The 11,065-nt window shown below is 39.7% G+C and overlaps 1 protein-coding gene across 20 annotated transcripts in view; it reads left to right on the top strand.

Moving 5' to 3' along the window:
* The first annotated feature begins 264 nt into the window (after positions 1 to 264).
* ZNF280D (zinc finger protein 280D) overlaps positions 265 to 11,065 on the top strand; it is a 55,370-nt gene continuing 44,569 nt past the window's right edge. For 3 of the 20 annotated variants that reach the window (XR_012675237.1, XR_012675239.1, XR_012675238.1), the window contains exons 1-6: positions 267 to 459; positions 1,188 to 1,371; positions 5,764 to 5,909; positions 7,929 to 8,060; positions 9,763 to 9,828; positions 9,936 to 10,306. Coding sequence is in view for 17 of the 20 variants with exons in the window: in XM_075160155.1 (XP_075016256.1) it covers positions 1,328 to 1,371; positions 5,764 to 5,909; positions 7,929 to 8,060; positions 9,763 to 9,828; positions 9,936 to 10,306 (759 nt within the window). In the remaining 3 variants the exon portion in view is untranslated. Of the gene's footprint in view, positions 460 to 1,187; positions 1,372 to 5,763; positions 5,910 to 7,928; positions 8,061 to 9,762; positions 9,850 to 9,910; positions 10,307 to 11,065 lie in introns of those variants that run through there. The other 17 variants (XM_075160156.1, XM_075160155.1, XM_075160161.1 and 14 more) reach the window with 17 other exon arrangements.

Here is an 11,065-nt window from a genome sequence, read left to right as displayed (position 1 = left end):
CTGGCGCTGTCAGCCTTCGCCAGGGCGGCGGAGGGCAGGCGGTGCCGGGCGGGCCGGACGGCTGGTGGGCGCGGGCGGCGGCGGCAACAGCTGAGGGGGCGCGAGGCGGGCGGCGCGCGCCAGGCCGCGGCCCACCGCCGGCCGCGGGGTGTGAGGCCCGGCACATGGCGCGTGGCACCGCCCCCGCGCGGCCCCGGCCCGGCCCCGCCCCGCGGCTGCCGGAAAGCAGGCGCCGCTGTGGGGCTGACCCGCGCTCTACCCGTCAGGCAGCGCGCCGGGCGGCCACCCCCGCCTCCCTCGCCCGCCCGCCCTCCCCCGGCGGCGGCTGCTGCTGAGGTGGGGCGCCGCGGTTCGGCGATGTGAGGCGCCTCCGCCAGCGCGGCTGCCTCCCATCCCCCCGCCAGCCCGGGAGGAAGGGAGCGGGGCGGCCTGCCGCGGCCCCTCCGGACGCGCAGCACGGTAAGCCAGCCCGCTCCTTCCCCTCGGCCTTCCCCACCGGGGCGGCCTGCCGCCTCCCCGGGCGGAGGGAGCCGCCGCTCGGTGACGGGCGGGCCGCGGGGGGATTGTCGCCTGCGAGGCCGACGCCATCTTAGGTCGGAGCGCGGCCTTGCACCTCCCCGCGCGTCTGTGGAGTGGGGACTCCGGGCCGTGAGGGCTTCCTCCGGCCGCCCGCGGGGCCGCGCTGGGAACCGGGAGGTCTGCCCGCAGGGGCGTCCTGGGCAGAGCTCGCTCCGCCCTGGCTCCGCCGTCCAGGAGCCGGCTGTGGCCGGAGCCCCCGGCAATTGGCAGCGGATGCCGGGCTTGCCGCCGGGCCTCCTTCCCTCCCGCCGCGGCTGTGGTATGCGGGCCTCGTCCAAACCCGAACCTGCGGCCTCAGTCGAGTCCTTGCGGTCACCCGGCACTGGGGAGGCGGGACGCAGGGCGGTCGGGCTGCGCCAGAGGCGGTGGCGCCAGGGGCGCTGCGGGCGGAGCGGCAGCTGCTCGGCTGCCCTCGGGGACTGGGCTTCCTCCCGCGGCCTCGCACCCATCGCAGCTCGGGGGTGTGAACTTCTGACTGATTTGCAAAGGCAATATTGGCCTTGCCTAGGCGGCGCTTATACTATCTCGTGGCAGAGAGAGTAGTGTTGGCTGGTGTAGTTTGGTTTTGAGGGAAGTTGGTTTATACTTTGGCTTTTTAAAACTTTCAGGTTCAGTTTCAGCTTGGTCATCGTTTCTTCGCTGCTGAAACAAATGCAGCACTCAATAAAAATACAATTGCTCACAGTCCTGATGAAGCTGTGGATTGCACGCTCTTCACAACTAACATGATGCAAAGTTATGTGCCTGTATGGGAAGTCGTCTGAAAAATACAACGTGGGTGCTCACCATATGGTCTGTGTTGTAAATAATATAACTTCCCTGTTCATTTGAAGTGCAGCTGTTAAACTGGAGGGAAAAAATAATGTTTGAATAATTCACTGATAATACTGTTATGGAGGAATGACAAACAAGGCTAATCTGAGAACTTTCTGGTTAATGTAGATGTCCTCACTCTTTAAGCTCACTACCAATTGCATACTAATGATTTGTTTCAGTTATTTTAAGCCAATCCAAAGAAGTATAGAGTATTGGAAAGCTCACTTGACCTTAAGGGTGGAACAGGTGAATTGCATCTAAATAAATGGTTTTTCAGTAACTCTAGATCTTATTGCAGCTGCATTTGCCATGATTTTCTATAGTATTGATTTCTGTGCATCTTTAAGGTGCACTTCTGCAGATCACTTTCTGCTGTTTTCACTACAGCTGTTACACTCTTGTTACATTTACTAGTGGTTGTATCATTTTTGTTTATGTGAGTGCTTTTAAATCCTAACAGTAAAAAAACCAGGTTAGAAATACAACTGGCTTTAAATAAAATTAGGTATCTTTAAACATAATTGCTATGATAAATAAAGATGTCCAAACTAATGCTTTTAAAACACTTATTTCATCAGAAGCTTCTTGCTCTTTTGTGCAATGAGTTCAATTTTTTTTTTTCTGTCTTGTATCAGGTTTCTAGTTCATTGCTTGTCTAGTAACTATAATAGTGTTCTGTGGACTTGTGTCTTTGCAGGTTCTTGATTATCTGTGCCTGCCTAATGAACTTTCATGACTAGCCTTAATTTTTGTTGGGCAGTTGCCTTTTAAGGCGATATCTTAATATAGTCTAATTACATTGTTTAAATGTTTTAAAGAATTTGTTCACAATTTTGACACTTTTTAGCCTAGAACAATGGTTTAAACACTTTATTTGATTTTTTATATATATATATATAACATTTCACTGAAGTTTTGGACCTCTCAGATGCATGGACTACCTTTAAGAAGATGTGTGTATGAATGTATATATATGTTTATACATATTAAAAAATGAGAAAAATAAAGTCTATTGTCAATAGGTTTACCTTTCTTATACTGGCATCTGCATGTCCACTGGGAAATATTTGGGGAGAGTGGGGGAAGGATTCACTGTTGGTTTTGGCTTTGAGGGCAACCACTAGCAGGATTCCTGGAATGCGTTTTCTGTGTTAATGTAGTTAAAGAAGCTGAAAACTTGGAAGCTAGTTGTACTCTAAAAATGGATGTAGATGTTTCCTTTGGCAGTGCAGACCATTTGAGCAGTTCCTGCACACCTCCTGTAATCAAATCCATTCCCCCTTACTGCAACTTTGATTGCTCAGGCCACAGATTTTTCTGACCTCTGAGTCATGCCAGTAAAACTGTTAGTGGGCCAGGTTATTTTTAACCTACACTGGTTCACGTCATAGTCTCATGAAAAGTTGTACTAGCACCACTGAGGAAGCAGTTGCAGGCGGAGGGTGGGAACTCATTAGACTGGCTTTGTTGCCAGGAAAAAAAGTTAGAGAAAGCTTGGCTTCAAATCATAGCATTGAAATAAAAAAAAAAATAGATTAAAAGATCTGAAATAATCTTGATACTTGCCTTTTAAAAGCTGCTATACGTTTTGAGTCACCTTTTGAGAATACCTTAATATATATATCCTGATTCATAAAATGAAACGTCCATAAGAGGTGCCACCAGTTGGTGTAACTTTCTGTAAGTCCATGCCTATGTTATCAAATTACTTTTAACTGTATTAAAAAAAAAAGTCAGCTGCATTATAGCGTAGCTGAGGTTATCGCCTGTATCTTGTTGAATTCTGCTAACATAGATTGCTTGTGCCTGTTTTGTGTTTTTAATATAAATTACATGTGTTCTCATTTGCATTCTCTGAGCACATTTTATAATTGATTACTTTTTTCCCTGAGGTCAAATAAAACTATTTTTTTTAATTAAAAAAACCCAAACCTCATCTTTATATTGTCAGGTCCGTGAAAAAAGTCTTTGAAAATAGTCTTTCATTTTGCCTTGACATCTAATAAACTTTGTTTCTGTGTTAGTAAAGAAAAGGCATTCTAAAGAACGTCTTTCTACAAAGGAGAGTCAGGCTTGATTCTCTTTCCAAGACCTGGCACGTGGCCCCTGTTGTCTCTTGTCAAGTGGAGATCGGCTTCATACTCTTCCTCTCTTCCCGCGACAAGAATGTAGTTTAATGTCTTACTCTCTTCTTTCCTAGCACCATGTTTAACTTCGGCACCCTAAGCTGATGGAGGGAGGAAAGAAGGAGTATAGCTTTGCTACTTAATATTATCCCCAAGGCTTAGCATGTAACACCAGCAGCCGCATTCTCATGCACTGTAATGAAAGTAGGGGCACAATTCTGTCTGCTCCCCTGTGCTAAGCTATTCCAGACTAATTATTTCTACAGTCCATCACCAAATCTAGCAGCTCATTACTCCTATCCTGAAATTGTCTTCTCTTATTAGATATTAGACAATTTCTCACTGTGTCTGTGCTGAAGACTCCCATTTCAAACACTGTTGATAGATAATGAGGGGTATTCTTAGTTTTGTATAATTATACTTTCAAAAAAGAAGCTTGACCCAATGTTTAATATATATGTTGCTCTTGAAATATTTTTGGAAAGGAGAAAATAATGGGAAATTGTACAGAAAAATGTGTTGAATGAACACCCTCTTCATCTTACAGGATAAATAATTTAGTTTAAGAAATATCAATTTATGATTATGAATGTAATCTTGATCTTGTCACCTTGTGTATAAGGTTTGATAGTCTTTAATGACGTAATCATACACATTAGTGCTGGTCTGATGCCCTGGCTATTAGGTTTAGGGAGTTAAACTGTCAGAGAACTATCACTGTATAATAGTGAGAAGTCAAGCTTCCTTAACTAGTTTGCTTTGTCAGGTAAGAGTTGCATCAGCACAAGAATGAGAGAAGTATTGGTAATGTTTTTTGTTTGCAGTGGCCTGGTAATAAGACTAGAAATATTCTTATGTTGATTGTGGCCTTCATGAAAGGAATTGTTGCTTGGATATTTTTCACTTTTTGTCAAAGCAGTCCAATGATGAATTGAATTTCAAGTGCTTAATTGCTCATTAATTTAAAGGAATTCCTGTATTGGCTGGAGTTTCTCTTGGGTCCGTCATGCAAAACTGTATTTAGTTTCCTTTCCTGATTTACCAAAAAACGGAGACATTGAATTTTGTCAAGCTCCATGTCTTAGACAAAGCAAACACTGTTGTACTGGGATCCTCCGGATCCTGGTTATTGCAGTGACAACCCTGTGGTTTTATGAAATTACTGGTCTTATTACAAATTAGATTATTGGTAGTGTGTGTAAAGAAATGTAAAAGTTTTTTATTTCCTGGATTGTTCAGAAATAGTTTCAAGCTTATGTTAGAGGATGTGAAAAGAAAGAGGAAAACTTAATTGGCCATCACTGTTTAATTAAAAAACAAATAAAACCAGTTATGATTAGAGATGCCGATTGTAATTTGGTCAATTCCAAAAGCTACATGTTTTCATTACTATTTTCATACATGACTGTTTTTTTCTTACTGCAAGAGCAAGTCTCCAAGCACAAGGGAGTCAGGCTAATGACATCTATGCAAAATTTTTATCAAGTCCTAATTGATAATGAAAACACTATGCAATGTGTTACGGGTATGGTTTGGGGTTTTTGTTGTTGTGGGGTTTTTTGTTTGATTTTTTTTTTTTTTGTGGGTGGTTTGTTTGTTTTTTGTTGTGTGGGTTTTGGGGAAGTTTGGTTTGGTTTGGTTTTGTTGGGTTTTAAAGAAAATGTGACTATATGGGAAGCCCTGGCAAAATCTTGCAAAATTTGTGGGGCTGTGATAGGTTGTGGTTTTGGGTGGGGTTTTGTTTGGTTTAGGTTGGGTTTTTTTAGATGCAAAGAGAATAAAGCTGTAACTAGTGTTTCAGTAACTCAGTTATGCCAGGTATATTACATGCTTCATAGTAGGGTCTTCACATTTCTTGTGAATCATTTTACCTGGAATAGGAATATTTTTTAAAAGATACCTTTCACTGGTGTCAGAGACTTCCTCTGATAGTTACTTGTGGATTATACAAAAATAGTTTAAATTATGTGGAGGATATCTTTGGTCTTTTATTATCTCTAATAGCAAAGATGAGAATTCAAATAATTATCAGAAAGGGGGTGTGGTATCGATCTTTGAGGATCTTTGAAGATCTATATCAGATCAGGTTGAAGCTGTATCAAACGTGGCGGGAGGAGTGGGGAAGGAAGACCGTTCTGTGGGAATTATTGTCAAGTGCAGTAATCTTTACTGAACAGTGAAACATTTGTTTCATGAAAGTACTGAGTGTTTTGGTATGTGTGTTTTGTTTTTTACTGTCTAGTCTCAGGATGGCAGAATTATTTATGGAATGTGAAGAAGAGGAGCTAGAACCATGGCAAAAGAGAGTGAAAGAAGTGGAGGAGGATGATGATGATGATGAGCCAATCTTTGTGGGGGAAATCTCAAGCTCGAAGCCAACTAGTACATGTAAGATAATATTTTTCATAATTTAAAACAGATATTTGAAGGTGTAAAACTTAAAACTTACTTTGAAAATAAAGAATTTTTAACAGTAAGGCTTAAGAAATTCTACATCTTAAAGCTGTTTTGTAGTTTGCTGTCATACTGAAAATTGGAATTCTTAAGAAATTCTGTCCTAAGACCCGGGTTATGCACAGCTGTGTCTACCTCTAACCTTAAATATCTGAAGTCAAAACAAGGACGGTTGAAGGTTTTAGCATTAACAATATGGTTAAAACACCAATATATACAATGCTGAAACCATGCATGGAATTGCTCTTAAAATAGTTGATATTTAGTTAGGTACTTGGAAGTGTCTCCCTACTAAAGTCACGTGCATGAATTTAAGTCTTCATGTTACAGTCCCTCTTTTTTCTCCACCCCGCATTTCATGTGTTGGTGGACAGTCTGAATGGGTGGAAATCATTCTGACAAACCAAGGTAACTGTCTTAAGTGTCTATAACAAAAGCACATCAAGAAAAGTGATTAATGTGAAAATAGTAGAAGCCTGTCTGTTAAGTAAGAGATTTTTATTAATAAATTCATTCATCCCCTGTAAAATGAAGAGTTTTTTTCATCAAGTTCTGTAGTTTTCTCCTTAATGCAGGCAGTGCAGGGAGTGAGGTTAGGTGGTTGTGATGACAGCAGATGTGTCAGGATTCCATGTTTGTCCTGTTCTTGGGCTTTGGCAGGTAAGTAAAGGAGAACATTATTTTTGTTTATTTTTAAATTAATTTTAGTAATGAAACTTTTTGATTTCTGTATGCAGCCATCTTGTAGTCAATTTTTAAGAGGTTTGACCTAAGGTTTCTCTAGCTATTGAATAACAAGACTTTGCCTGGTGAGGTTTACTGCTTTCAGTTTCTGCCTCATCTCTGCTATGCTTGTATCCAAGATTTCCGTAGTCATTTTCTGAAGGTGTATAGTTTGCAGTGAAGAATCTCAAGACACAATGTTAAATTAGGCGCTCTCTCACATTCTGCTGCGTGGACTTTGGAGCTATTATTAGCTGTTCAGTCATTTTAGTTCACAATACTTTCATTTTGCATCTGAACTCTATTTTACTTTGTTAGTCACTGGGATAGTAAGTCTAACACTTCTTACACTAGCTTTAAAAAGTGGAAAATTATGTTTTAAATATTAAAAAAATACTGAAGCTGATGTTAAAGTTCTCTCACCTGAAAATAGTTCTTAAGGGTTAATCTTTTTGAATATTTAAAAAATATTCTAGATCCTCTTCAAAATTTGAAGAATATTTTAAAATTACTCTAAGAAGTTTTCTGCAGTTACAAACTTCTAGAAGGACTGAAAAATACCCTTACTGTTTTCTGGAAGGTCCAGAGACCTCTGGATTGCTGTGGTCATTGGCAGTAGGTTGTGGCATGGAACAACTATTAAGACACTAAGCATATGTTGGAACAACAAATACGCCAAGTTTCATTGCAGTCGTTGTAGTCTCAAGATTTTTTTGTAGTCATAAAGGATAGAAATAGTTCACGTAAAAACTATAATTTTGATATAATTTAGCAACTTCCAGAACTTTGGTAAAAGATGGAGACTTACAATGTATGCATCTTATTCTAGTGCTGTCCATACTTGGTCCTGACACAAGTAAAATCATTTATGGTATAACTTTTTACTTTATCTCTTTTCCTTCCCTTTCCTCAACTTTTCTCTTTGTAATCTTCTACTTCACTATCAAAAACAGCTATGGAAGAATGACCTCAGTTCTTCTCTGGCTTGTAAGTAGTACTACCTGGCAGTAGTCAGGCTTCAGTTTGTTATTGGTGATAGGCAAGACACAGTGAACTCAACTTAGCTTATCACTGTTGTTTAGTTTTTACCTGAGAAAATTCCTGTCTGATCAGATGAAAAATTTGATGACAAATGGAGATCCATGTGTAGTTCTTAATTTTTCTGAGAAGTGTATTTTCTGCAATACATAGCAGGTTTTTTTAACCTTTTCCTGACAATGCAATTATCAGTTTTTATACAGACTGGTGTGGAAAACTTGAAGGAAATAGTTAAAAACCGAACTTTGACGTGCTGGCACAGTGTCATGTACAATAAAGTGCCTCTTCTGACGTACTGGAGGATTAGTTTGACTCGGGTGAAAAGTAATTCACACTTTGCATTTCCTGCAACTGCTCATTTTTCATACAGTTACTGCTCATTTTTCTTGCTTCCTTTTTCATAATGATACAAACCTGTGATTTGTTGCTACTTTAAAATGTTGTTCTGTGTGTTAGCTTTCTTACACTTCAGTGCTGTTTTACCTAAACAGGACAAATGATGCCTTCATGGGGGAGGGGAAAGGGCACATCAAGTCCATGATCAATCAGTTGAGTCATGTACATCTAGTTTATAATTTCAAATCACTGGCTTTCTGAAATGTTCTTTTTAAAGACAGTAAAATCTACCTTTGTATTTTAGGATGTGAATTGTGTGCTCATCAGACTGTCTGAAGCTGAATATGCTTTTGTGAGACATAACTTTTAGGATAGCTTCTTTTTTGTAGGTAGATGAAGGCTTTACTTTCATTTCACTCTGGAATTCAAATATGAGGTATAGATTTATTAACAAAACCAAGTATTTGTTCAGCTAAATCCTGAATTAAGTTAATCCTTGCTCATAGTTAGTGTTGTGTTGAAGTAAAAATAGTATTACTATTACAGGATAAAATTTCATCATACCTTAAAAAATGCAAACCTGTTTGGATCTGTTGGTTGCAGCTGCTTTTTTATTAATATGATCTAAATGCAGGTGACAGGTTGAAAGCTGTGATCTTCTGAGCACTACTGCTATTAGATTTATTTATCAACCTGAGTAGTGTATATTAATGAGGCATTGCTGGTGGAAACAGCCTTACGGTTGTTAAACACAATGTGTAGATACTCTAAGATCTATTGTTTGAGATCCTGATGTAACTTGACCCTGGTTTGAGAAGGTACATTAAATCTTGTTGGTTAGATATTGGAGGATCAATCTAATTTCATATGCATATTTTCACATGTCAGAGCAAGAAACTTGACAGCAACACTAACAGAATTGAGAATCTGGCGGTAGAAGAATATTTTGATTTGATGAATATTTTTGTAGCATTCTGGAATGATCAGAAACCCCAGACTAAGACATAAAAAGTCAGGGAATATTAGTGGCATTAGTTAGGGAGTAAACATCAAATCTAAGAAGTGCCATGTGTTTCTGATGAGCTAGAACTCTGGTCATAGACTACCATGTAGGATATGTAAGAAAATCAGTCCTCTCGTAATGCAATTCCAACACAACTCCTTTGATCATTGGTCTGTTGATTTTTCTTTCACATTGGAAAATGGAGATCATGAAGTCTGAAAAAAAGTTTGTAAGTGCTGTGTTTTCCTGTAATGCAGAAGCAAATTGTGTAGTTACTGGTTTAGATAAAATGCTTCCTTTAGTGTAGAGCGGTTCTAGTATTTGGGGAACTTACTATGTATATGAGAAACAGAAGTGAATAAATGCATTATAATCAGCAAAGCTCAATATTTATGAAATGTTCTTTTTTTGTTTGCGCTCTTATTTGTGTGTTAATGTATCTCCAAGAAAATAAAAACTGAGCTTCTTAGGTCAACTAGCTTAACCTAAGAGAAGAGGAGTAGAAGAACATATCTTAATTTGTACAAATTATGTTTTGTTTTGCCAGGTATTTATTTTAGAAATAATATTCTAATTTACAAGTCAAATCCTAATTGGCTTAATAGTGGATATGAATGCTACTTTTAATTTGAAAAGCAATTAAGCTATTAATTTAACTGCAATTAAGATAAATGTAACTTTTGACAGATATATTGAACAGAGTCAACCTCAGCTCATCACGAAGGGGGATACAGAATGGTGCACCCAGTAGAGGTACTTTATTGTCCTAATATGGTAATTAAAAACAAAAAATCCACAACACTTATGAAACATCTGACTGCAAAATTATCTAAAGATAACTTTGGAATCCTTTGCAACAGGTACAGTTACTACATTCAAGCCTGACAGTCACCATTATGCGACACCTGCCTCCAGCCCCAGTGCCATGCCTGTTTCATCAGTCTTTCAGTCTGTATCCAGACCTACAACTAGCTCTGTAGCAGTTCAGCCATTGTCTATACCAGTGAATGTTTCAGGAACTTCACAAACACTACAGAGGCCAGTTGCTGGATGTTTATCAACACAGCAGATGCCTGGGTCAAGTTCTGGAATATCACAGCCTGTTAGCAGACCTGTAACCATTCCAGTGACGACACAGCCAGTATCAAGAAGTATCACGGTTCCTGTAGTGGCTCAACCTGTATCCAGGCCAGTGATGACTGGAACAGCACAGCCTGTAATACTCAATCAGGTAAATTTTTATTCCCTTAAACTGTAAAATACTCAGGTGCAATTACTTTTGAATAAATTAACGAGGAACATACTGACTCAGTCTAGTAATTTAAAGACCTGGACTAGATTATAGACTAGCATTACATAAACTGTAAAGATTCTAGGACCATAATCTTGCACTGGTGAATTAAAATCTATATTTGAAATACTGATTTGCAAGACTCAAAGATGATAGCTTTAGTAACAGTGGAATTACATTAAATGAAAATCTTAGGCATAAGAGAAATCAGTACTCTTTAGGTTATGCTGTTTAGGTTCTGTGGAGAAATGATGGAAATCACCATTCTCTAAATTTTGCAGATTTCTCTGCTCAGAGACGGATCCTCCGTATTGATAAATTAATTTCATTTTTAAGTAGCTTGCCTTTGGTGTTTAAAGTAACTTTGTGGTTTTCCCACCTGATTTTTACAGTGCCTCTCTTGGCATTTTAGCTTGTTAAGAGAATGCTGTAGTGGTAGCTCCCTAGGTGTTTTTGCGTTTTGGTTCATGTGTCATTTGTAGTGAAAGAGTAGTATGGTAGGGAGGACTTAAGCAACCGATAGTTGTAGGGTCAGTAGATGAAACAATTCGGCAATATACTTGTTTTGTTTAAAAAGCCCAATTATGCACATAGATCATGTATCCTAGATCTTCCTGGATTGCCACAGAACCTCAGATGATAACTTTAGGGAGCCAAGTTAGATGCCTTTTTTATTGCCTTAGTTGTTGGACATTTGTG

Source organism: Calonectris borealis, chromosome 11 (assembly GCF_964195595.1).
Source record: "Calonectris borealis chromosome 11, bCalBor7.hap1.2, whole genome shotgun sequence".
Lineage (NCBI taxonomy): Eukaryota > Metazoa > Chordata > Aves > Procellariiformes > Procellariidae > Calonectris > Calonectris borealis.
This window is presented reverse-complemented; position numbering and strand designations above follow the sequence as displayed.